This window comes from Mastigoproctus giganteus, chromosome 4 (assembly GCF_048544385.1).
Source record: "Mastigoproctus giganteus isolate SK-2022 chromosome 4, ASM4854438v1, whole genome shotgun sequence".
Lineage (NCBI taxonomy): Eukaryota > Metazoa > Arthropoda > Arachnida > Uropygi > Thelyphonidae > Mastigoproctus > Mastigoproctus giganteus.
The window spans coordinates 73,857,810-73,885,301 of NC_143578.1; the positions used below are offsets into that span (position 1 = coordinate 73,857,810).

Sequence of the window (27,492 nt, forward strand, 5' to 3'; positions counted from 1 at the left end):
TTATATTATCATAAAGAAGGTAGTTTTCATTGTGATGATAATAAAACGTAATGGCTCTTATTCACTCAAACGGGCTGATTCCAGAGATAGTTTAAAATTCTTGCTTCTTCGAATAATACTCTAAGACAACATTAAATTATGAGTTCCATACGACTTGCATTAACATGCATTTGAAAGTATTTTTATATTACAGAAAACTATGGGATATTTGCACGAGATCTGATCGTTGCCTCTAGCAGTGAGAGAGCTCATGCCCTTACTCTCATTGACAGCAAAGGGTAAGTAAAAATATTTCTAGTGAACTTTTAGGAAAGTTATGCAAATTCTGCATTAATAATCTATAGACATAATACAGAACAGATAATAAGGACACATTGCTGGACAAAAGCTAAGGTAGAAAAGTGTAACACTGCACTTTTTATTGGCAGATATGTCCATAATACACCGATGAGCTAATTTCACTGATGTGTGAAGTTATGAGCAAAGCTTGCAATTTCAGGAAAATGCAAATTAGCTCGTCTCATCAGAAAATGAGCATCCCTCAGAGGAGGTTAAAGAACAGGGTTGGCTAAACTTAATAATCTTAGAGCCACACAAGATAATTCTCGAAGATTTGAGAGAAGGAAGCCTTCGAAGTGCGCAGTGACTTTTAATATATGAAATATTCATGAAATAGATATATTGTAATAAATATATCAGATAAAAATAAAAAAAAATTATCTGATATATTTATTACAATATACATATACAGTGGGGCCTCGACATCCGATATTCTCAGGAACCGATATAATATACCTTTATAAGATCGTTTATTTTAAGGACCGATGATATTTGCAGGTACCGATTGCTTTCCGATAGAGCTGGAACGATACATGGGTGAAATATTTTTCAGACACGTCGTGCACGGAACGTCACTCGTACGATTGTTTTAGATCTATGACGATCCATCATAGATCTGAAACTTAAAGCTCCATAAACCAGTGGCAGTGCTGTGCGCTTTGAACACTTTAAAGCCAGTAGAGGCTGGTTCGAGCGCTTCAAAAAAAAAAAAAAGGGCGAATATCAAAAGTGTTGAAAGGCATGGGGAGGCATCCAATGCTGATAATAAAGCAGCTGAGATCTTTAAAATTGAATTCCAAGACTTTGTTAATCAGGAGGGTATTTTCCCCGGTAGGTTTTAACATTAACGAAACCGGCCTCTTCTGGAAGCAAATGCCCAGGAGAATGTACATCACTAAGGATGAGGCTATTTTACCTGGTCATAAACCTACGAAAGATAGGCTCACTCACATGTTGGGTGCTAATGCCTCTTGAAATTCTAAACTGAAGCCTCTGTTTGTGTATCACTCTAGCACCCCACAGTATTTAAACAACAAAAGGTCGACAAAGGCATACTGGGAGTGTTTCGGCGCAGTAATAAGAAGGCATGGGTTACAAGTTATGTCTTCAATGAAGCAGCTTGAAGTTTTCTGTCCTTCAGTGAAGAGTTATCTCGAGAAAAATAAGCTTCCTGTGAAGGCACTGCTCCTGCTGGATAATGCGCCAGGTCATGATCTCAACCTTTTTCAATCTCCTGAGACACAATTTGACTTTGTTCAAGTCAAATTTTTGCCATCCAACACCACTCCTCTTCTTCAACCAATGACCAGCAAGTGATTGCAAACTTCAAGAAAATCTACACCATGAAAATGTTCGCAAGTTGCTTTGCAGCGACTTCTGGTGAAAATTCTGTCACCCTCAAATATTTTTGGAGGTCGAAGTTCAACATGCTGGATTGGGTAAGGCTGATTGTAAGTTCTTGCAATGATGTTTCCACCAGGTGCTTATATTCAGCCTTGAAAAATATCTGGCCTTTAATTATCCATAACGTTGATGGACTTGAAGATGATGGTGCTTTGACAAATGATATTGCTACTCTTGGTAAATCAATGTGTAGGGAAGTTGGCGAAGAGCATGTAGAAGACTTATTGACGCTCATGGGCGTGAGCTAACAACAGAGGAGCTACAAGAGTTGGAGAAAATTACGGAGAGTGACACTGGAGAGGAAAAAAAAAAAAGATACCACAAAGTGTCAGCTGAAGACTGTCATTTCTTGTTGGGAGCGTTTAAGATAAGTGGTAAAAAAGCAGCGCGACATTGAAAACACTGAACTCATGCAAAATGGAAGACGAAGTCATTTCTTACTTCAGGAAGCTACAAAACAGTCGTAAAAAACAGTTTCTTTGCCAGTAGCAACAAAAGACTGCAAAAGACACTTGATATAGTCCCGCCACCATTGATTTCATCAGTTCTGCACTTCAAGTCTATGATAAATGCTAATTTATTGTTTGTTTTTTTTTTAAGATATTTTATGACTATTTATTAAATAATCTTTATGAAACACTAATTTTTAATGTAGAAATGAAGTATAACATGTAAACAATACCTATGTTATGTGTTGTTGGGGAACGAATTACAGAAAATCATGTATTATTGGTTTCAACTTGCAATATTTTCAACTTACAATCGGTTTTGTGAAACGAATTACCATCGGATTAATATCTACATCCATTGCTGCTGCTTTACGCGCTTTGCTGCATCTTTCCGCTATTTCATCTGGTTTTAACTCTTTGGTATTATATTTTAATTATATATATATATATATATATATACAGGGTGTCTCAAAAATATTGGTACAAACGTTTAGGGGCGGTAGGTAACATCTAAAGGAATGTGAATCGCATAGGAACCCATAACCGGAAACGTCATGGGAAAGTACAAAGAGGCACAAGAAGCAGAAGTGACACAACACAGTAATTAGTGGCAAACATTTATTTGACATAATATTAACAATGGAGTACGAGATGGATGCATTTCATGATGTTACAACAGATGCTCGAAGGTTCCACCATGAGACGCGATGCATGCGTGACACCAACGCAGCATGGATTGGCGGACACGGTCGAACACACCTGGAGTTTCTTTGACAGTAGCAGCAGCGCAGACGAGTCTCGCCACGAGATCCATTTCCGTCTCCACAGGCGATTCATACACGATAGGTTTGAGGCCCCCCCCCCCACAGAAAGAAATCAAAGCTCTATAAATCAGGTGAGCGTGGGGGCCAGGCAACGGGTCCACCATCCACGCCCAAAACGTCTGTTCAAATGGTCACTAACACACCTTCCATAATGGGCAGGCGCCCCGTCATGTTGAAACAAAATGTTGCGTCTCACATTTCCTGGAACATCGTGAAGTAACCATGGTAGAATTTGTTCAAGAAAGATCAGATATTTAGCGGAGTTCATGCGGGATGAAAACAGATATGGGCCGACTAAGCAGTCACCGATCATACCTGCCCACACATTTATTGCGAAGCGAAGTTGTGCAGCATGGAGGCGCATACCGTGTGGGTTGTCGTGAGCCCACACATGAGCATTGTGCTGATTGAATAAGCCTTCCCGAGTGAAATAAGCCTCATCCGTGAACAAAACATAGGCTGGAAAATTCAAGTCTTGCACACTTTCTTGGAGAAACCACTGCGCAAAAGCCACACGTTCAGGATGATCTTGGGGGAGCAGTTTTGTTTGTTTGTTTGTTAATTGGAGCATTAGCAACTAAGGCCATATTGCTCCGGGGATATGCGGTGGTCATTCTCTATCCTCGGTCTAATCAAGAAGCGCGTGCTACGCACTGCTGCTCCTTCCCACCTGGCTACGGAGGCGCCTGGGGGAGCAGTAACTGAACCCTTTGGAGATGAAAGGGGTGTAAGAAATCGTCGTGCCAGACACGCTGTACACTGCAACGAGACACTCCTAAGACAGAGGCAACGGCACGTGTGCTGGTAGTAGGATTATTCTGGACGGCATTCAACACACTTTCTTTCATGGCGGGAGTTCGTGTCGAACGCGGTCTGCCCGTACTACTCCTGTTACCTCTAAATGACCCATAATCGCAAAAATTTTGATGCACACGCGCAAACAAACGGTGGTTCGGTACATGTCTGTCTGGGAAGCGTTCTCCATAAATTCGTTGAGCGGTTCGTCCATTGCCCTCTGCTAATCCATACACTAGGTGCATGTCTGCCATCTCACAGTTCGTATATCGATGCATGCTCTTCGTGCGGCGACTACTGCTTGAATGAGTAAACCAGAAATTTTCCCTCTCGCGAACTGATGAACAGCGCCGTCTACCAACTTACGGTGACGTTTCCGGTTATGGGTTCCTATGCGATTCACATTCCTTTAGATGTTACCTACCTCCCCTAAACGTTTCTACCAATATTTTTGAGACACCCCTATATATATATATTATTTTTCCAGATTGAGTCATTTTAAAATCTGTGAAGAGCTTCATTTTAACTACATTTAACATACATGTTCATTAATGAATAAGGCGAAATAAAATGAAAAAACGTATAGTCCGCCATACAATGATGGGGAAAATACAATAAAAAAATGGAGTTTAATTTCTTATCTTAGCACCTAGAGGTTCAGTTGTTTTGGAGGCGAAACTGGATTTCCTAATAGCGAACGACTCATGAATAAAAGCAATTTTTTTTTCTGTGAATTTTGGTATTTCTATAACTCAAGACGTAGTTATCTATTTTTGTATAAATAATAATTATGAACTCCGCGAATTTCTTGAAATATTTCAACTGTTATTAAAACCATCAGATATCTGACTGCTACCGGCAAAAATTAGAAGGAATTTGTTTTGTAGAGACGGGATACACTTAAACAAAGGTGGTGCAAAAGTTTTTGCCAGTATTATTGAGGATACCTTAAAGGTTCAGGGAAACTGCTAGTTAGGGGGGATGTGGGTAATACTGACACGCGTTTATCTGATAATATTGGTCAAAGTAACTCTTGCACATACCTTAAGAGTTCTCATCTGTTACCCCAACTGGACGTATTATCTAGATGTTCTGGGGGCAGAAACGTTTCACGTGAGCGGGTAGCTAATATCAGGGAAGAGAGCGTAAAAAACTTCAAGGGTTGTGTTAGGGTTGTTAAATATACAAGAACAGTAAATCTTAATTGTTTATACAGAACCTTAGAAGTGTCGTCAATAAAATGAGCGAATTCGAACTGCTGGTTAAAACAAGTAACGCGGACATAATAGGGCTTAGAGAGACGTGGTGCCACCCGGAAATTGGGGATGATGAGTTTAAGCATGGCTTGTATAATGTATTTAGGAAGGATAGGGTAGATAGAAGGGGTGATGGGGTAATGCTTCTTATCAGAAGCAGCCTGAGTGCAACGATAGCTTTGCCAGATTCAGAAATTTCACATGCTAGTATAGAGTCTGTACGGTGTGAGATAGTTGGAAACAAAGGTATAATGCGAGTAGGAGTAATATACAGACCAGGTGATTGTGAAGATCATGACAAAAGCCTCTACATGCAAATAGAATGGGCAAGTAAGCGTCAGTGTCTTATTATGGGTGATTTCAATTTGCCTCTAATTGATTGGAGTAAATGGGAAGGAAACTCGACATGAGGAACGAAATTTTTAAATCAACTAGACGACTGTTATTTGTATCAACATGTCAGGGAAAGTACAAGAGAAAAGAATATCCTAGACCTCATCATCACACATGAATCAGATGATATAACAGGGTTGACAGTAGAGGAACCAGTAGCAGGCAGTGATCACGGAGTTCTACGGTGGATGATGACGAGAGAGGTAGCAGAAGTAAAGGGCAAAGGAATGGGTTTTAATTTCAGAAAAGGAAATTACGTTGCCTTAAGGTACTACATGGCCTCTATTAACTGAGTAGATATCGTGCAGAAAATGAATACATTTGAACTGTGGTACGCTTTTAAAACATTAATCAGAGATGCCTTCAATGCGTATATACCATTAAAAAAATATACTCCACGAGGAGGGTTCTAAGTTGGATGAACAGTGAAGTTGCCACATTACTTGAGCAGAAAAAGGTGGCATGGAAAGGTTAAAGAGCAATAAAAAGTACTGAAGCCTATAACAGCTACAAGGTGATGTGTAATAGAGCCACAGAAAAGGTTCGACAGGCAAAGCAGTTTATGAGAAATCACTAGCAAACAGAGCAAAGAGGGGGTATAAAGAATTCTTCACATATATAAATGCCAAGAAGAGCAGGACAAACCAGATCGGACCTTTACGTAACGGAAAGGGGATAGTAATAAATACACCAGCTGCCGTTTCAGATGAACTCAACAGTTATTTTGCATCGATATTTACAAATGAAAAACCTTTTGTGGCAATGGGAAATTGTGGTAGCGAAGTTGAAAAATATGTAATTAATGATATTGAAATTTCACAAGATTATTTAATGAAAAAACTTTCGAGCCTACAGGCCAGTAAGGCTCCTGGAGTTGATGTAATATACCCTATAATCTTAAGGGAGGTGGCAAGCGAGTGCATTGAACCATTGAGGCTAATTATGCGAGCATCACTAGACTCTGGGGAGATTTCCTTGGATTGGAAAAGTGCAAATGTATCTCCCATACATAAGGGTGGCTCTAAAAGTGAAGTTGGAAATTATTGACCTGTCAGTCTCACTACAGTAGTAGGGAAAATCATGGAGGCAATGATCAAGGGTGGAATTCAGGATCATTTGGATCGAATTGAAATTCTCAAGGATACTCAGCATGGTTTTGTAAAGGGAAAATCATGTTTAACAAATCTGGTTCGCTATTTCGAAAGGGTCACTCACGAACTGGATTTAGGGAATAATTTCGACATTGTTTATTTAGATTTCAGCAAAGCTTTTGACTCAGTCCCACATGAGCGGTTGCTTTATAAGCTGGAACAGGTTGGAATCACTGGGAAAATCCTTAGATGGATAGAAGGATGGCTTCAGGGCAGGAGGCAGAGGGTAGTGATAAATGGCTATTCCTCAGATTGGGTTGATGTAAGAAGTGGGGTTCCCCAAGTATCAGTATTAGGACCACGTTGTTTTTAATTTTCATAAACGACATTGATGAAGAGATAGAGGGCGTGATGTCTAAATTTGCAGATGATGATAAAATTGGTAGAGTAGTTAATGTTCACTGTCAAGCTGAGCTTCTTCAGAGAGACCTAGATAGACTTCAGGAATGGTCAGAAATATGGCAGCTATGCTTTAATCCAAAAAAGTGTAAGGTGTTACACCTGGGAAACAGTAATCTCAAAATAACGTATTCCCTTGGTGGAGTTCAACTAAACCCAGTACTCGAGGAAAGGGACTTGGGTGTTACGATACGGTCAGACATGAAATTCTCTGAGCATTGTAAACAGGTTGCAAGGAAGGCCCATGGTGTCCTATCGATGATCTATCGAACTTTTGCAAGTAGAGATAGGGACGTGATAATCCCATTATATAAGGCTTATGTTAGACCACACTTGGAATACTGTGTTCAAGTATGGAGACCGCACCTAAAGAAAGACATCGAGCTTCTTGAAAGGGTGCAAAGAAGGGTATCTCGCCTGGTGAGATCGGCAAAAGGGCGTCCTTATGAATAAAGACTTCGAATATGTGGGTTGCAGAGTTTGGAAACTAGACACCTTAGAGGAGATTTGATTGAGGTGTTTAAGGCTCTGAGAGGCATCAGTAAAATGAATGAGGACGAAATTTTCAAGATTATAAATGATGCTAGAACTAGGGGATATAAATTCAAGTTACGGGGGGAAATGTTTAGATTGGACTGCAGGAAGTTTTATTTTAGCCAGCGAGTTATAAATTACTGGAATAAGTTGCCTTCATGGGTGGTAGAGGCGGACAGTTAGGGGAAATTCAAAGGTCATCTGGATAATACTTTCGGGTAAGGGAAGCACATAGGATGATAGGTTTAATTTCCTTTTTATTTATTTTTATTTTATTTTTTTATTTATTAATTATTATTATTTAGTTATTTATTTATTTTTTTATTTTTATTTTTTTTTATCATTGTTTTGCTCGGATTTTTTTTTTTTTTTTTTTTGGCTGGTGCAGCATAAGCCATAGGCTTTCTTGCACCATGCGGCCGTTACTAATACTAACACAAATACTCACGAGGGCATGAGGAGAAAGCAATATTTGGACTTAGAGAGAGAGAGAGAGAGAGAGAGAGAGAGAGAGAGAGAGAGAGAGAGAGAGAGAGAGAGCACATCTCAGGGTGAACTCTAATAAAGATATGTGATGTATAGAATTAAACTAAGACGAGCCTTAGAGCAGTAGATGTTTCCCGAGAAATAAGACAAGACTGAGTTTTAGGACTGAAGTTAACAAAGTTTTCTTCGCTCCGTTGGAGAATTACCTAGAGGTTGGGATTTAAGGAATTAATGATGCACATTCGAGAAGTTGAAGCTGTTTGTGCAAGGCCATATGATGGGAGCTTGTTTAGAAGACCTTTATGCAACACGATCAAAATCCTTGAAATGTCAAGAGCAACTGCTTCAGTTTCATCGAGAGAGAGAGAGAGAGAGAGTATTAATTCTAAAATCTTTCTCCGATTAATGGTGGAATACGAGATTGTTCCATTATTTCTACTTTCTCGTTTGGTAGAGTGAAGAAGCTGTGTAGTAGCGCATCTTACAACTACAGAAATAACAAAATTCTCAAATATCCTCTTAAATGTTGTTGAATTGCAGTTTATTCTCCATTTGAAAGGAAGACCTTGATTAACATTCTGAAACAAATGCAGAAAAATGTTTTATGAATCGTATAACTTAATACTCAGATTTATGAGCAGATTGTTTGAGGGTCACGATAAAGAAATACAAACAAGTTCAGATTTATCATAACCTCTAATAATCCATATACTAACTACCATATCGTGTCTTCAGCTTTCCCAGCATCATCCGAAAAACCACATTTTCTCTTTCGATTCCAGCATTCTATCGATTTAAGAACTATTTGCTTTGCCAAATCTCAAATACGACCTGCTAAGAATAAATATCATTTGTGTGGTGATACTCTAAAAATCCTTGATTCCATTTAACAGAGAGCAGTCGAAGAAATCAACGATCGAGAGCTCTCTCTCTCTCTGGTCAAGACATTTTTTTATTTATACTCCGGTACGACCCCCCAGGTCACAGGAGTTTATATTTATTTTTTGACGATGAATACAATCATGAACACATTGAGCAGTCACGCTAACTTGAACCGTGATCCACTCAAAGCGCATGTGCTTCTACATTTTCGTATCTGACCATTCAGCCAAGACTAGCTACGAGTACTTTGTCATTTTACTTCGAGGTGGTAGCGGAAGATATACGCCGTATACCCTCTTCTTGGAGAATCTGCCAAGTGCTCGATCAGGAGCTCTTTTTTTCTCGCTCAGCTCTCAGATCAAGAGATTTTAGAAGCAGGACATTAATTGAAAGGAAAGGGAGCCACTAGCTTTGATGAAATACCTCCTGCTCTGTTGAAAAAAGTCCTTAACTCAAATCTTACACCACGGAAGCATATTTACAATCTCTCCTTTCAGTCTAGTAAATTCCGTTCTCAATTCAAAAAAGCTTTGAATTGCTGTTATCTCCCAACAAGTGTAACATAGAATAGGGATAAATAAATGATCAATTGGATCTCGCCATAATTCCCAGCATAACTTCAAAAGACATCATCGGATGGCGTGAGTCAATATTCGTTTATCGTTTAGTTGTATCGTGTAAATTGGCATTCGATTATTTTGCAACAGACCCTCTGATGATTTTAGCTAGGGCAACAAACTATATAAAAGTTTTATTTATTGTATTTTATCTTAAAAAAATTCTAATTTTATATAAAAACGAAGGTTATCAAAAAATGTCCTTTCTTTTCCATTTTCTTGAGGAATACGATAAAAATTACTATAGTTGGTAGACTTTTCCGATTTCGTATTTAGTGTCATTTTGTATGCATTCATAATTAGAAGTGATTACCGACACTTAATTTAATTTTCACAATTTCATATCTAACTCATTTATTTCTTAACCAGGTGTATTAAGGAGTCACCCGTATTCCCCTCTTTATCGCAATCTCCAAATTCTAAAAGTCTGCGGGGTCAATTTTCAGCATTCAAATTTCCGGATGATCCAGCTGTGACTTTCAAGGCAAAAGTCCGTTTATGTCCGAACTACTGCATACCAGTAGGTATAAGTTTTATATTTTCTTATGTGTTATCTGTTTTGTCTGAATGGATGTAAATATGTATTGTAAACGCCTGACACTACCATGCCGTTACAGGACTAATTGTATGTAACTCATACTGCAATTAAAGATTCTATTCTATTTACCTATGCTGAAATTGAATAACTGAACGATGACTAGATACATCTGCTAAATATGAATTCTGATTGAGCTTTTATATTTACGTATTCAGAAGGAATTTAGGTTGTTGAGGTTGTCACAGACATTCCCTCTGATATTCCAGACAAGCTGTACTTGCTAACTAGGAGTCTAAAACGCTGATGGAACTGATATTCGGGTGACACTCAAGTCAGGTGGACCCAATTTTGCCGAAGTCCGGACCGTCTGTGACAGCCAAATCCTCTGCTTGCACCTTCACGATGGTGGGACTGTTAGTAATCCTGGGTATAACCTCCATGCACAAGTACATGGCGGGTGACTACCCAGGTGTGAACCAACGTAAGCAGAGGTCGAGGTGTGGCGCCCACACCACATGAAGGAATGCTGCCCCTCTATGTTACCAGGCTGTACTAGGTGGTAGATGACTCATCAACACGTGCAATACCACCACTTTGCTTATTGGAGGCTTGAAGTGGTAAAACCCATGTTTAGTCTCTAGAGCTAAGTTCCGGTATCTTTTCCATCATGCAGTATTGATGACTTTTGAGGTTATGATGAACATCGTGGCGAGATCCAATATTCCTTACATTTCGAGGGTACAGCTCTAAAACAGTGTTCGCAGGCCACCTGCTAGTTAGTACACCGGATCGAACCTACCGAACTCTAGGAGGCTTCCGGATCAGCTAGTGTATAATCTTGCTACCTCTACTCTGCCAGATAGTGATTGGAGGGAGTCCGAGTAGTGTGTATGCGGGGTGGCATTTTCGAGGCCACGTTATGTCAAGGATCTGGGTATATTCTTACCGTGTATACGCCATATCGAAAAATTTTATTACTTCATACAGCATGTCCCACCCACTTTTTCTTACTATTGAATACACCATGAATTGTAAAACTAATATAGCAAGCTTATCTGCGAAAAGATCTAAACCTCCCAAACACTTCCTAATTCATTTCACAAATATACGTGGTCTCAATTCTAATCTCAATGATGTCCATTTCCACTTGCGGTCTGCCAAACCCCATGTACTTTTTCTGACAGAATCTCTGTTATCGGGTGATTCAAATACTGCTCATCTCAGTTGCCCAAATTATTCGCTGTATGATTCCTTTCGCCTCAAAGGTTGTACTTGTGCATATGTCCGTTCTGATATTCCCTGTCAGAGACTCGGCAATTTGGAATCTCCTCTCTTTGATCTTCTCTGGCTTAAAATCTCTCTACCTCATTGTGTCAAATTCATCTGTTGTCTCTACCGTTCTCCCAACTACACTAATCACTTGGAGCTCTTTGACTTCCTCTTTTTGCAACTTGACTTTCTCCAGACCAAATTTCCTAACAGTGAGGTAATTTTCCTTGGTGATTTTAATGTTCACAACTCCAGCTGGCTTCCGTTTTCTAGTCACACCGACCCAGCTGGTCGAGATGCTGAGGCTTTTGCAATCACTAATGACCTTACACACATTGTTCATTTACCTACAAGAATACCGGACAATCCTAATCATACAGCCAATACGCTTGATCTTTTTCTCACAAACAACCCTTCTAAGTACACGGTCGAAGTGAGAGGTCCTTTAGGCACTTCAGATCACAACTTAGTAATTGTCTCTTCTCCAATGGAGCCTTTATCTCATGGCTATTCCCAACCTCTTATTGTTTGGCATTACAAGAATACAAAATGGGATGACCTGCGAGATTTCTTTTCTTCTTTTCCTTGGTCGGATTACTGTTTCAAAACTTCTGATGATGTCAACATTTGCTCAGATCGTGTCAGTGAAATTATTCTTGCAGGAACGGAATCCTTTATCCCACACTCCACTTAAAAATCTCGTCCTTTATCTAAACCTTGGTTTTTCAATAAATGTGTTAAGGCTGTTCAAGAGAAGAATGTTGCATATCGTAATTGGCTTGTTTCTAATTCTTCAGTTTCATTTTCTGCCTACACCAAAGCTCGCAACAATTGTAAAGCTGTTATTAATCAGTCCAAACTAGAGTTCGAACAGGCTAAGAGTAGAAAACTTGCTTCTTGCCCTAATGGTAGCCGAGCATTCTGGTGTCTTGCCAAAGCTACTGGCTGCAACCTTTCCCCATCTCGGCTCCCTCGTCTGTCCAAACCAGATGGTTCGGTTGTCACTTCAGCCAAGGATAAAGCTGACCTGCTAGCGTCCCATTTTTCTTCCAACTCATGTATTAATGATCTTGGTAAAACACCTCCCACCATTCCCAACACGCTCCATTCAATGCCCCCTGTTGTCTTTCATCAAAAGGATGTCAGAAGGATTTTGACGAATCTTGATGCTAAGAAAGCTCCAGGTCCTGATGGTATTTCTCCACTTGTTCTCAAAACCTGTGCTCCTGAACTTACTCCTATTCTTTGGCGCCTTTTTTCACTTTCTTATTCCAAAGGTGTTTTTCCTTCTGCTTGGAAATTTGCTCATATCCAGCCAGTTCCTAAAAAGGGTGACAAATCCCTCCCATCCAATTATCGTCCCATTGCAATTACTTCTACTCTCTCTAAACTAATGGAGAAATCAATTAACCGCCAACTCTTAAACTACCTAGAAACCTTCCGTCTGATCGACGATCGCCAGTATGAATTCCGTCAGTGTCGATCCACTGGTGATATTCTGGCTTATGTTACCCATTCATGGACTAATTCAATGGAAAGGTTCGGTGAAACACAAGTAGTTGCTCTTGACATCTCAAAGACTTTCGATCGTTTTTGGTATAAAGGTCTAAATAAGCTTCCATCTTATGGTTTGTCAAGTGTTTTTACTAATTGGTTATCCAGTTTTCTCTCTGATCGCTCTCTGAGGGTGATGGTAGATGGCTCTCTGTCTTCTAACTTTTCCACTAATGCCAGTGTCCCCCAAGGTTCAGTTCTTTCTCCCCAACTCTTTTCCTCTTTTATATTAATGACCTGCTTCCATTGACTGGAAATCCTATGCATAGTTTTGCCGATGATAGCACATTGCATTGTACTTTCCATTTTGAGAAACCTTGCCATGCTCAATCAGCTTCAACTTCTCGAAAATCTGCTACCAATTCCTTAAATGCCGATCTTCATGTAATTCTCCAGTGGGGCAAAGACAACTTAGTTGATTTCAACCCTTCTAAAACTTAGTCTTGTCTTATATCTCGCAAAAAGAATTCTTCTGATCCTATGCTTATCTTTAGTGACATTCCAATTTCTAGGCAAAATGATATATCTCTTTTGGGAATTATCTTGAATTCTAATCTCTCTTGGCACAAGCACATTACAAATTTTGCTTACTCTGCATCTAAAAAACTTGGTTTTCTCTTTCGCTCTCGGCGTTACTTTTCTTCCAAACAGCTTCTCACTCTGTATAAATCGCAAATCCGCCCTGCCATGAAATATTGTTCCCACATCTGGGGTGGTGCCCCCAAAACCTCTGTCAGGCTTCTAGATTCTATTCAAAAGAGGGCAGTTAGATTAATTAATGATTCATTTCTAACAGTCTCTCCACTCGCTGTCTCATAGACGTACTGTTTCTGCTGCATGCCTCTTCTACAGATACTTCCGTGGGCACTGTTCTTCTGAATTGGCTTCTATAATTCCCGCTATCTCTTTCAAAACAGTTCGAACACGTGCCGCCACCAGCCAACATCCATTTATTGTCCAACTTCAACCTCACAGAATCAGCTTTTCATCTTCCTCGTTTATTCATTCAACTGCCGTTTTCTGGAACAACCTTCCTTCATACGTATTTCCTGAATATTACAGTCTACAGAAGTTCAAGTCCAATGTCAACAAATATATTCTGTCGTCTTCTCAACCTCCAACCCAAGCACGGTACTAAGTACTATAGGTTCTGATACCTCTCGTGTTTGGGGTTTACGTAAAAGAAAAAAAAAAAAGAATAATTTAAAACGAATCCGATTATTTCAGTAAGAAACATTTGCGAATTACTGACCACTGGAATTTGAGAACAGATATGATTGGCTTTTATTAATAGAAAGATATATAATTTCTGTTTATACTCATCAAAAGATATCATCGGATGCCGTGAGTCAATATTCATTTATCGTTTAGTTGTATCGTGTAAATTGGCATTGGATTAGTTTGCAACCGACCCTTTGATGATTTTACCTGGGGCAACATACTATATAAAAGTTTCTCTCTCTCTTTCTTAATGACCTGGTATACAACGTTTCTTGCGGTGATTGCGACTCGTCTTACCAAGGTTCGACGCGGTTTTCTCTGAATATTCGTGTAAATCAACATGAAGCCTCAGTTCGTGCTTTTCGTTCAGCAGCGTCAGAATTAGCCTTTCATGCCATTAACGAAAAACATACTTTTTTATTTAACGGGGCCAAAATACTTAATGTCCAACGTAATTATACGCGACTATTAGTTGCAGAAACCGTAGAAATTAAATTACATGAGAAGTCTGTTAATGTTCTGCGGCCATATTTGATCTCCGATGCGTGGACCTTTACGCGCATGCGCGAAGACAAATAATCACTATTTCAGTTTCACGTTCAACCCTGTTCAGTAATTTTCATTCCTGTGATCACGACATACGGTCGAAAAGCGTTGACAGCTTCAGGAAGGAAAATCGATTTGAATATTTTCGTTAGATTCTTTTTAATATTTTTAATTGCGTTAAATTGATTTTCGATTGTGTTAAATTATTGATTTTTAATTATTTATATTTTACTCTAATGTAAGTTTTCGATTTTTTCGTTTTAATTTCTGGAGAGTATCAAACGGAAGTGTTCTACGTACTGTATTGAGGTAAACTCCTCTTATTATTTTACAAATATTAATATCAACGTAGAACATATTGAGTATTACAGCTCTGATTCATACTATCTACTCCTGCACAACCAAATAACGGTTGGTACTGTTGGTGGAAGTTGAAAGCCTAAATAAATTTAAGGCTGAGCTGGACAGGTATTTGGATCGAACGGAGGGGCGAAATGGGAGCGTTGTTTTTTTTTGCTGATGCTGCATTAGCTTGCTTTCTTGCATCATATGCGTCTACTAATGCTAATAACGTCAGACGAGTTCATAAGATAGAAATAATAGAAGAACATTACCATATTTAGTAATCAAGCCAGCTTGAACCACAGTCAGTTCAGCGCCTATAGATCTGTATCCTCGCGCTAGAATACTCGGCTATGCATTTTTTGACTTATATTTCTTTCAATTACGGTAAATATTTTTTAAACAGATTTTTTATACTGTAGCTCTATGTCCATATTTGGGAACATGTTAACGAAACAGCCCAGCTAGCTGATCAAGAGAGGGACATATCTGCGTCTCTGTTGGTCGCAGGTTGTTAGTAGTAGGTTGCTTGGCGAGTCTATAAATGTCTGGAGGATCAAATCCGTTATATGTTTACAAAGGGTGCCTATGTTCCAGATGGTAATTGCAATTATAATCATCCACAGGGTTTTTTCGAAGAGTGAGAGTAAGGATGTCTTGGAGATGGTAAGGGGGTTTCCAGCTATTCGATTAAGCCATTTTTGGTATCCCGCACTGCAGCCCGATATACTGTTTCAGATATGTAGGTGGGACCTATGCTCAAATCACTGAGGCATAAAAAGCAACTCTGTACATATTTTGACTAGTTTTATATTGCTTAATCTAACCAATTCTTGTCGAGAAATCCAAAAGACAGCAAGATATATATATATATATTTATTTATTTTTTTTTTTTGCTTCTCTAAAATGATACTGGATGGAAAGGCTTCTGTTCTATACCAAGCCGAGGTCATTTTGATAATAGATGTTCCGAATTACGACGCCGCCAATAGTAAACGGTAGGATCTTCTTCCTCCTTTTAGCGAATGTCATTTGTGTCAATTTGGATGGTTTTTTTTTTTTTTTTTTTGACTTGGTAGTTGTTGGCGCATCGGCTTCTGTGGCCATATTGCACCTCCCAAGGTTTTTTGCAGTACTTTGATCCAAGCCCGAGGCGGGAATCGAACCCGCGACCTTTGGGTTGCCGGGCAGGTACTTTACCCACTCGGCTAGCCCGGTCGGCCAATTTGGATGGATGGATGGATTTATTTTCAGCCCGACTGACTGTAAACAGCTATTGATATCCGATATTTGCATTTTGGAAGACTGTGGGTGCTGCTTCAGGTTTCTCACAAGTGAAAAAAAAAATAAGGTCGTCTGCATACGATAATATGTTACGGCTGTTGGCAAGAAAAGGTTCCAATGCTGCAGCAAAAAAGGGCAGCAGACAATACTTCCCTTTGAGGAACTCCTCTGAAGATAGTATACCAGCACTGGAACTGCCGATGAGTGACAAGGAGATGCTTTTCTTTTCAAGATCTTTCTCATCACCTCAAGAAGAAAGCCTGTTATTCTGGTTGCGTTCGACAGATTGACTAGCGCGAAGGTTGCACGCAGTGTTTTCGCTAGAGGCGTCTATGCCTTTAATCCCAATGTGTTTCTGGAAGAGGATAACCTGCCTGCAGAGGTCACTTATATATTGAAATAACTGCACAACAAAAAATCAACGAAGACAAAGAATTGGAAACATGTACAGCTAAAGAAACACTAGAAAACTAGTTGAAGAAACAGGTAATCCTAGGTAAAAGGATGAATATTAACTGTTGTTTGTTCACCCTCTCCCATAATCAAGAACTATAAAGAGCAAGAGCCTCCTCTTGCTCTTGTTGTGGAACGTAAATCAGAAATTCTGTCACTACAATCACACAGGCATGTATTTCTGGAGAAACAAAGGGAAAAAAGCCGAAGAGCAACATAAGGAAGAAGATGAGGCGAAAAATAAAGCGGCAGGAAAAAAAAAAACCAGAAAGAAAATACCTAGCGTAAATTTCAATTCCCAGACTAAAGAAAGTGATAAGCAGTCAACCTCAACTGTAACGTGATTGAAAGGAGGAATGTCTGTCCAGGTTGAGGTGATGAGGGTAACTGGGTGAAACACAACGGTGCACTTCACCCAGTCGTACAGTGGCGGTACAAGCAGTGCCACTAACTCCTACGAAGGCATAGTAACTTTGATTTTTAACTATTGTTAGGTTGAGCAGTATTCTTTGTGTATTTTTGCATCAGAAGTAATATACAGGTACAGTATCACAAAGTGTCTAAGAGTACATATAAGTTTAATAAAATTGGACTATTCATGAAGTTATTAAACAGATATAATACAACTATATATGTCTAAGTACACTGCTCGACAAAATTAACAGAACAAATTGTTTTTAATGAATATTTTATTGTGCGCAGTGCTACCGAAGGCAAATATTTGATATAATATATCCGAGTATCCAACAGAAATCGATCTACCACCTTACTGAGTTACACCGCACATAACCCAAATTATTCATACCTATAAAAACACGGGTTGTGACGACCGCTTCATTCTCGTTTTTTGGCTTGCTCAATGGGTTTGTTATTTGGTTTTTAGGAGCATTAGCAACTAAGGCCATATTGCTCCGAGATATGCGGTGGTCATTCCCTGACCTTTCCGCATCCTCCGTATTTGGTGGTGACGGGCTCGAACCCCGGTCTAATCAAGAAGCGTGTGCTACGCACTGCTGCTCCTTCCCACCTGGCTACGGAAGCGCCGCTCAGTGGGTACCAAATCATCTAAACGAGGATGACAAGTCGTTATCGTTTGATTCTTTGTTGTGGTGGGCCACTGGAAGACTTGAAGCCGGGCAGTCGCAGGCGGAGGTGGCATGTTGACTTAATGTATCACGTAGTGTCGTCTCTGACTAAGGAAGCAGTTTCAGGAGACAGGAACCATTACAGAAAGAGAGCTGGCCAAGATCGCCCGAGTGCCACGTCAACCGGAACAGACCGCTATCTGGCTCTAACAGCAAGACGGAACCCTACTATATCCTGTCATCAACTGACTCTTCAGATTGCTGCGGCCACAGGTGAAAGGCTTTCCAAATGGACTGTGTTAAGAAGGCTCAATTTCAGTGTACCTACGTAAAGAAGCCAGTGGTTTGTATCCTATTAACCCCAAATCACCGCAGAGTTCGTCGAAACTGGTGCTATGAACTTCAGACTTGGAGCCCTGGCAAATGGGATACAGTTCTGTTTTCTGATAAGTCCCGTTTTAGCCTACAAACAGATTCTAGACGTTATTTCATATGGAGACAACGAGGAATGCTGTACCATTCCTCCAACATCAGAGAAGAGACACTTACGGTGGAGGCGGTGTTCTCGTGTGGAGCCGGAATAATGATAAAGGGCCGCACCCCTCTTGATGTTTTTGATAGGGGTACCGCAAATGTGCAGAGTTACTGAGAACAGATCCTTGAACCCTATGTGCGACTTTTTAGGGTTGTGGTTGGATTTTTTTTTCTTTTTTTCATGCACGACAACGCTACTGCACATTGGTTCGGATTTTTATGGAGAGCTGAAGTGGTGGAGAAAACTAAATATATCCAACAACTGCCGTGGCCAGCACGATCACCTGACTTAAATCCAATCGAACATGTATGGAACGCTCTTGGACGTCGCATTGCACGCCGACACCCAATATTCGGTCACTTTGTGAACTAAGTCCTGCGCTGGTGGAAGAATGGGATTTGTTGCCCAGAATCTCATAGGCACCTTATATAGAGCATGGTTCACTGTTTTCAGGACTGTTTAGCCGTTGGAGGGGATCATACGCCGTACTGATATCATGTGACCATATTCTTGAGCATCTTGTATCGAATTCTGTAATGTGATCCTTTTTGGTAATTCTCATAGAATCCCTATAAATGTCCCTTATACCTGTCCGAAGACTGTTTCCTCATTTCATCGTTATTCTATGGTACACCACTATACCGGTGGAGCAGTGTAGTTATTATTATTGCTCCTCTATTTTAATTTGGTTTTTTCTAACACTTTTTCAGTTATTAGTTATTTTTTAACAGCTGCGTTTGAAAATAAAATATATATAATCCAAATTTTCACTATATAGCATTCACTATATTATTGCATTAGTGTATTATCGCATAATTTAATCAAATCATTTATTTGATTTTTTGAATGCAGGTCAGATGTTCTGATGCTGAAAATTACAGTTATGGCAGGAGAAGAAGAAATGTGGAAAATGCATATCGTAGGCCTCACAGACCAACTCTTGTTACTAGAAAATTTCCAGATGAGGTAGCAATCCAGGTAACGCTCATCGTTAATGAAAAAGAACCGCCTCAAAAGGAAAAGAAAATTGACATAGACGGTAAGATTTGGAGAGTTTAAAAAACATCTAGCATTAATAATATGACGTATCACTTCCCATCATATTACTTCGCCAATTTTTTAGATTATAAAAGAACTGTCATTGAGTAGCCGATATTATTAACCAAGAACAATAACAAATTTCATAAATCTGAATGAATTCATGGATTTTCTGAGCTGATTTACTCATAGAAATAAGAAAACCATGTGACTTGAACCAGAGCGTTTAATTGATGGTCCAATTTCATGGTAAACACTAATGTGATAATATAGTGATTATGCATTCACTATATTATTGCATTAGTGTATTATCGCATAAATATTGAAACTCACTTATGTATGTATGAGTGAAAGGTGAAGTAAAAACATGGAGTGATTGGGTTGCTTAAAATTTCAAGAATAAAATTACGCCATGAGGTGTTAGTGTATCGTATTTGCGAATATTTTAAGGTCAGCTTTTCCTGTTAAGAAATACCATACAACTCATGCCACAGAATAAATGATGTTGAAAAAGACAAAGTCTAACTTGACGAGAAATCTACCCGAGAACTGCCTCCTGGGGGCAAGGGCAGTAACACTCCACCACTACGCTTAACTTGTTCAGGCGCTAGGGAGTAGCTAAATGTTCAGGTCATGATCTAATTAAAGGAAAAAGAGAAAATAGGAGCAGATGAACTTTGTCTGTGGTGGAGAATCCAAATGCCGGATTTGTCGATTCAAGTAGTCCCAGATATGTTCTATGGGATTCATTTCCGGCCGGTGATGGGAATCGAACACAATCCTCTTTCATGTGGATTGCAGATTCATCTTGAGAGTAAAGTGGAATACAAAAACAGGACACTACTCTGTACACATTACACTACAACGCACCATTCGCAATGGTGCGTTGCCGAGAATCTTTGAACACTACACAACTCCGTAAATATTCCGAGCACCAGCTACTGAAGTTATGCTGTCTTCGTGAATCACCATATATATATATATATATATATATGGTTCAGGAAAGAAAGACCTGGAAATTGGTTCCAGATTATATATATATAATCTGGAACTAATTTCCAGGTCTTTCTTTCTCGAATAGTCTTGTAATTTAAATTAAATTGCTCAATGCTGATAATGTGCCTCTTGTAATGTCTTTTGTGCTTGTCCGAAGTGAGAGGAGCTGTTATAATGTTGTTAAGACAAAAGTATTTTCTCGATTGGATTCAAGTACTTCTCTCTGGATGAGTTTTATTCGTTACCTGAGATTAGAACTTAACAAACCTAGTTCCATTGATAACTGAAAGAAAGATAAATTTAAACTTGTGGCCCAGACCTTATGAATCCAAACTTGAACTTTTACTGACAAACTGTCTTGGAAAAAGGAGGTTGACTATAATGGAGCTGAAACAAGGTTTATGCGAACCGAGTGACAAGTTAAATGCTTTGAATGTTTAAAAATAAGGACTGGTTGTTCAGCATGAAACTATTATGATAATTTAGCTTGTTTATGTTGTTTAAGGCTCCCGGGCAGGTTGTATAGGTTGTATTTAATGACAAGATAAAAGTAATTATTCTTGAGTGTTAAAGTAATTAACTATTTAGCTATGTTTTGTGCTTTATGGGGTTGCATTCTTGAGGTCAGGTTTTTTAATGTAGTGAGTTCAAGCCGAGTAGATGACTTCACAACACTCTTTTGGAATACAAATGTGGAGGTAGTATGCATGTATATTATTGCTTCGTCTCCGGTGTTTGGGCGACACTTGGAGGGGAAAGTTAATTATTTGGTTAGTGGCCTAAATGCTTTGTAGCTTTGGTATTGGAGGTTTTAGATGTTTTGTTCCGTTACTTATGGACTATGGATTGGTTGTCTAGGGATTGGTAATGTAAATTTATGGAAGCTGTGTTATATAGGAACTGTTACATCAAAATTAGCGTGTACTGCTGCAATGCACTGGAGTTGTTAACACTTATGAAAGTTTCATTTTAAGAGTTAATTATCGTTATTATGCTATCTACTGGTTACATATTAGGCTTCATATATTATTCTGTCTATTTAATTCGTAAATGTAAAATTATTCTTTAGATCAGAATGGTTTTGTGTCTGGACTTTTATTGTTTTATTGGGTTGTATCCAGTTAAGTCGACTGGGATAATCTTAGGATCAGTTATCCTAAGTACAGTCAGGATAGATAGTTTTCTGCCTACTAGTATTCTTTTTTACTTATTTACTTTACTCTAACCAATTTTATTGTTCTGTTTCAGGGTTTGCCTTCTTTCATTCCCTTGCTTTCTGTCTACTTTCCTTCCTTCCTTCCTATTCCTATACTTCTCCCTCTAAATTCCTTTTCATTTTCTCAAATACCTTAGGGTTCCCAGGCTTGCCCGACAGCCCTATAAGCCTCCGCTAGAAGTGATCCCCTGGCGCGCCTCCACGTAGCCAAGGTTGGGAGTCAGGGGGTTCCCTGCCCCCTGGCTGCGAAGTTGCTAGGCACTGGCACTCAACATAACAACACACAAAATGATATTCCGTACAAAATGAAAATTGAAAGTTATCATACAGTGGCAAGTGGAAGTGTAAAAACATATGATTGGACATCCTCTATAGGTAGTGTGCTCTCCTCCTTGTTTATAGAAGATAGGCAGAGTATTCAAAGTGATTTGCAAAGATATATTAGATCTTTGAAAATGGAATATGAAAATAACGGAGATGAAAGGGAGTTTACTGTGGAGGAATTAGTGATGGCTGTAGAAAAAACCAAAGGGCGTAAGGCGCCAGGGTTAGATGGAAATTAGCAGATGTGGCGAAAAGGTTTGAAATAAATACAGAAATCAATTACTGATGTTGTATAATATAATTTGCAGAGGAGATTGTTTCCGGCTCAATGGAAGGAATCCAATATAAAGATTTTATTAAAGGGACCTGAAAAGGATCCGACGAATCCTTCTTCATATAGGCCAGTAGCTCTGTTGCCCGTGCTTGGCAAGATATTTGAACGACTTTTGATGAATAGGCTGGAGAAAAATATGAAAAGAAAGGGTTGTCTAGCCCTTTCATTTCATATTAGGGATTTAGGCATTAGGGATTTAGGAGAAGCAAATCTACGGAAGATGCCTTTTCAAAAATGGTTCTAAATGTGCAGTAGACTCTTGAGAACTAGGTATTTTTTATTGACTTAGGGGACATTTGATAGATTATGGTGGCCGAGCTTCTTTCCTCGATTAAGGAGAACGGGTTGCTCAAGACTGTTTTATGGAACGACGAGAAATTACTTTAATATGATATGTGAGGATAGAGACAAGATATACTCAGGTAAGGAAAGAAGTTAACAAGAGGGGTACCCCATTCCAACTATAAGACCCTACGCTCTAGCGTAGGGTCTTATAGTTGGAATCTAGTATGAGCTCTTGGAACAAAAATGGTCTGGTTACGATCCGATCGCCTATACCGACGACTTAACATTGTTGATGTATGATCGGTAGAGGAAGCAGCTAGAAGAAAGAGCTCGGTCAGCTTTGGAAGCGGTAGAATCCTGGGCAGATAAACGTAAAGTGGTGATTTATCTTCATAAAACTAACATGGTAATGTTAAAAGGCAAACTGGGTGAAGGGAGGCGACTCACAGTGAATATATTCTCCAGCTCCATAACAGATGCCCCCTTGGTCAAGTAGCTAGGAGTGATGATTGATGAACGCTTGACTTTCCTACCTCATGGCCAGTACTAAAAGATAAAATCAGAATAGTATATGCAAAAATTAAAAGATTGGTAAAGGTTGAATGGAAGATCAAGGGTAAATCCCTTGATCGCTGACTCTCTTTAAAAATTACAGCTGGGAATTACAGGTTCCGAAAAAGCGATAAGTGTTTGCCTTTTTATTTACCTAATTGTTATTTTATATTGTACTTAATACGTAGTCTTATAGTTAAGTTACGCTGGTTATTTTTAATTTGGATAAAGAGTTTTTGTAGATTACTATTTAATATATGTAAAACCGTTATTTCGTTCGAATCTTGCAGTCATTGTTTTTGTATACAGTAGTAGGGAATTGATTTTTAATTGTGGTAACTAAGCAGCTCTAACGTATGCAGTGATGCGTAATACGCATCACTGCATTTAGGATTCTATTAGATAGCATAGTATTGACAATTAATTAATTAAATTTATTGATCTTATTAATTTAAAATATCATGCCCCAGACTAGAGCAGCAAAGCAACGGGCACAAAGGGACAAGAGTGCTGTGACTCGGAGGAGAACTGAGGGGGGCGATTCTCCAACGCATCAACAGCCTAAAAAAAATGTGCTACTTGTGAAATGTTTGCCGAACTCTCTGGAACAGAATATGATCTAGCCAAGGAGGATGTCTTTGTGTGTGCCAGGTGTAGAGAGTGTCTAGAAATTAAGCATCAACTCAGCATTCTACTGGGCATCTATGAGAGCTTGAGGTGTAGAGTAGATGCCCTCGAAGAAATTAATATGAAAGGCCCGTCAAGCTCTCAGCTGCCCAACTCAAAGCCAGAGCTCACTCCCGGGCTTCAGGCAACACAGCGGCAATCTCCAAGGCAGAATGCGCTGGTCCCAAAGGAACTAGTTATTGTGGTGACTATTGTCAGCGAGACAGGGAATATTTTGTGTAAAAAGGATAGATAGAACAGGACCAGGGTATGTCTGCCAGGAGCAAAAGTTGATTACGTTGTAAAGCATATATCATCTTTTACCAGCACAAAAGCTGATATTGTAGTACACGCAGGCACCAATGACATTGAGAGTAGGAGATCTGCAGATTTACTTAACAAGTACAGGTCAATGTTGCAAAAAAGTAGTGAGTTAGGGTTAAATTTGAAAGTGTTTGCAATTCTTCCCAGACACGTTAGGAGGGAATACACGCTTAGAGCTTTGTCAATCAATTCGGCCCTGGAGGGAATGTGCAAGGCTCAAAGGGTAGAATTTTTTTCAGCGTGGTCTGTGCTTGTTAACAGGAGAGACTGCTTCTACAGGGATGGGATACACTTAAATAGAAAGGGTGCAAGAATATTTGCTGATGCTATCGAGGCAGTGTTAGGTGGTTCGGAAAACTGCTAGCTTGGGGGGGGGGGGGGAGGATTCACAGACGCAAAGGTTAAAAGTAGCCGCAGGCAGAGGTGAAGATGATTCCTGCACAACCTCTATTAAAATAAATAGCGACCTGGAGCGAGGGGTGATGGGGATTTCAGGGATTGATGGCAGTCATTGTGAAACAGGTGGGTATATGGGATGTGTCAGGGTAACTAGGAATAGGAATCGGTGCATGTATACCAATGCTAGAAGTATAGCAAATAAATTTGATGAATTTGAAGTGTTGATCAAGACATCAAAGGCGGATATTGTTGGGATATTAGAGACGTGGTGTCACACTCTGATATTAGTAATGCAGAATTGGAATTTGGGGAGTACAATGTGTACAGAAAGGATAGAAAGGGAGGTGTCATCATGCTGCTAATTAAGAAAAACAAAATCAAAAGAAGTGCATCCAGTTGATATAGATGAACAATGCACTGTTGAGTCAGTTTGGTGTGACATAAGCACTGCGAAGGCAAAAATAAGAATAGGAGTCTGTTATGGGCCTAATTATTCGAATGAGTACAATGAACAATTGTATAGAGAAATAGAGTGGGCTAGTAAATCAGAATGTCTTATAATGGGGGATTTTAACTTCCGAGATATTGACTGGAACTTGTGGGTTGGTCACGCACACACTAGTAAGACTTTTGGGGATTTATTGAATGATTGTTTTCTGCAGCAGCATGTTCGAGAGGCAACAGGGCAATACTCTTGATCTGGTTATCAGCAGTGATCATTCGTGTATTAAAAATTTGCAGATAAAGGAACCACTAGGTGGCAATGATTACAGTGTACTGATGTGGGATTTACTTAAAGATATAATTACCATCAGGGGTAAAGGAAAGGGTTTTTGCTTCCGTAAAGGTGAGTACAGTGGTCTCAGAAAGTTTTTAAATTCAGTTTTTAAATTGTGCAGTCAGATATGAAGTTTTCTGAGCAATGCAGACAGGCTGTCAAGGCAGGTCATGGGGTTTTGTCAATGATATATAGAAATTTTGCTAGCAGGAAAAAGGAGGTGATTGTCCCTCTGTATAAGGCAATGGCCAGGCCACGCCTTGAGTACTGTAGGTCTGGAGGCCTCATTTTAGGATGCTTTTGAAGAAAATATATGAGAGTGCTACCTCCTTTATTAGACTAGACAAAGACAGTAGGAACTTTAAAATCGAGAAAGGAGTTCGACAAGGAGACACAATATCTCCGAAGCTGTTTACTGCTGCCCTTGAGGAAGCTTTCAGAAGATTAGACTGGTCGCAGAAAGGGGTCAATGTGAACGGAGAGTACCTAAACCATTTACGATTTGCAGATGACATTGTGGTCATAAGCCACGATCCCAAAGAATTAGAGGAAAATCTTAATCAGTTATGCACGGTTAGTAAGGATTCTGGACTAAAGATGAATATGGCTAAAACAAAAGTAATGATGAACGAGTATGCCACAGAAAGGGAAATAATGATTGAAGGAGCAGTAATTGAAAAGGTGGTCACATACTTATCTGGGACAAGTTATTAGCTGTAATAATGATAAATGGCTGGAAGTCAAGAGAAGAATAAATATTGGATGGATAGCATTCAGAAAATATAGTCACATACTAAGAGCAATATCCCAGTTTGCCTGAAACGTAAAATAATGAACCAAATGTATATTCCCCACTATGACTTATGGAAGTGAAACTTGGGCACTCACCAAAAGAATGGAAGAGAAGCTGAGAACTACACAGCGAAGAATGGAAGGAATTATATTGGGAATCAGACTGTTAGATAAGAAGAGAAACATATGGATTAGGCAGCAAACTCAAGTAAAGGACATTCTTATCAAAACTAAAGAACTAAAATGGTCTTGGGTAGGACACACAGCTCGAAGACATGATGACAGATGGACTAAGAAAATAACAGAATGGTACCCAAGAGGAGCTAGAAGAAAACCTGGAAGACAAAGGTGGAGAAGGATAGATGAAATTCATGAGTTTTTGGGTAGTATATGGGCCAGTTTTTGGGCCAGTGCTCAAACAGATGGAACTGGAAAGTTGCTGGAGAGGCCTTCATCCTGCAGTGGATTGAAAATGGCTGATGATGATAATGATGTATAATAAAAAAAAAAGTTGAGTTCAAGTATTTATTTTAACGTGTTGTAAATATTTGAGAATCTAACCAATGAAGATTTATATAGATGAACGTTGTTTTTGAGCAGGAGCGGTAAAAGTGTAGTGTAAAGTGCATTAGGTTTAATGGCACCAGGGTTACCCATATCTCCGCATAGTCTACATTGTCGTGTGTTGCACTACGCTGTAAAGGCCAGAGATATAAAAGTGTATGGATATTGTTGGGTGTAGTGTCGTGTACCGTTGTTCATCTGGCCATTTAGCCGCTGGACCCCCTGCTGAGACCCAACCTTGCCCACACTAAGCTGCGTGGAAGCAGCAGACCATGTTAAACCAGTATTTTTAAATAAATACTCTGGAAGATCCTGCTACCTATTTTACTGCGATTTAAGTGGCTAGGACTTTAAAAAAAGGGGGGGGGGAAGCGCTATAGGTTGGATCAGGCCAAAGGAGTTTTAAGTTATATGGAATTAAGAATTTTGGGCGTAGAGCTAGGATAATTTTGACATGGGATGAACGCTAGTTGGAAAAATAGAAGGGGAGGGGAGACTGAAGGGTTGGAGACAGAAGTATAGGGTCAATAGAGTAGAGGCGGTAATATGCTCCCTTAAGTTTGACTTGTCAGGCAGGGGAGCACGGCTAATGATCAGTAAGTTAAAGTGCAAGATCAAATTTTAAAGCGCGGATGAACGTCGGCTCTTGGAGGCCTAGAACATGAGCTGTGAGACGAGGAGAAGTCTTGATCTCTTGTTTGAGCGGGTAGCACAGTGGTATCATCACCGTCCTACCAGTGGAAAAGGCCGGGGTTCGAATCCCGTCGATGACGCGAGAAACATTATGGGTTTTTTTCACTCCGTGGCTGAATTAGTCGGTCTCAATCGTAGATAGCAAGAGTTCCATCCCCTGGAAAAACTGGAGTTT

The 27,492-nt window shown here is 39.5% G+C and overlaps 1 protein-coding gene across 1 annotated transcript in view; it reads left to right on the forward strand.

The window, feature by feature from the left end:
- The window catches only part of LOC150086835 (cuticlin-3-like), a 111,579-nt gene that overhangs the window by 81,556 nt on the left and 2,531 nt on the right, over positions 1-27,492 (forward strand). The window contains exons 6-8 of the mRNA XM_090371609.1: positions 194-278; positions 9,899-10,049; positions 19,209-19,395. Of these exons, the coding sequence (XP_090227735.1) occupies positions 194-278; positions 9,899-10,049; positions 19,209-19,395 (423 nt within the window). The remainder of the gene's footprint in view (positions 1-193; positions 279-9,898; positions 10,050-19,208; positions 19,396-27,492) is intronic.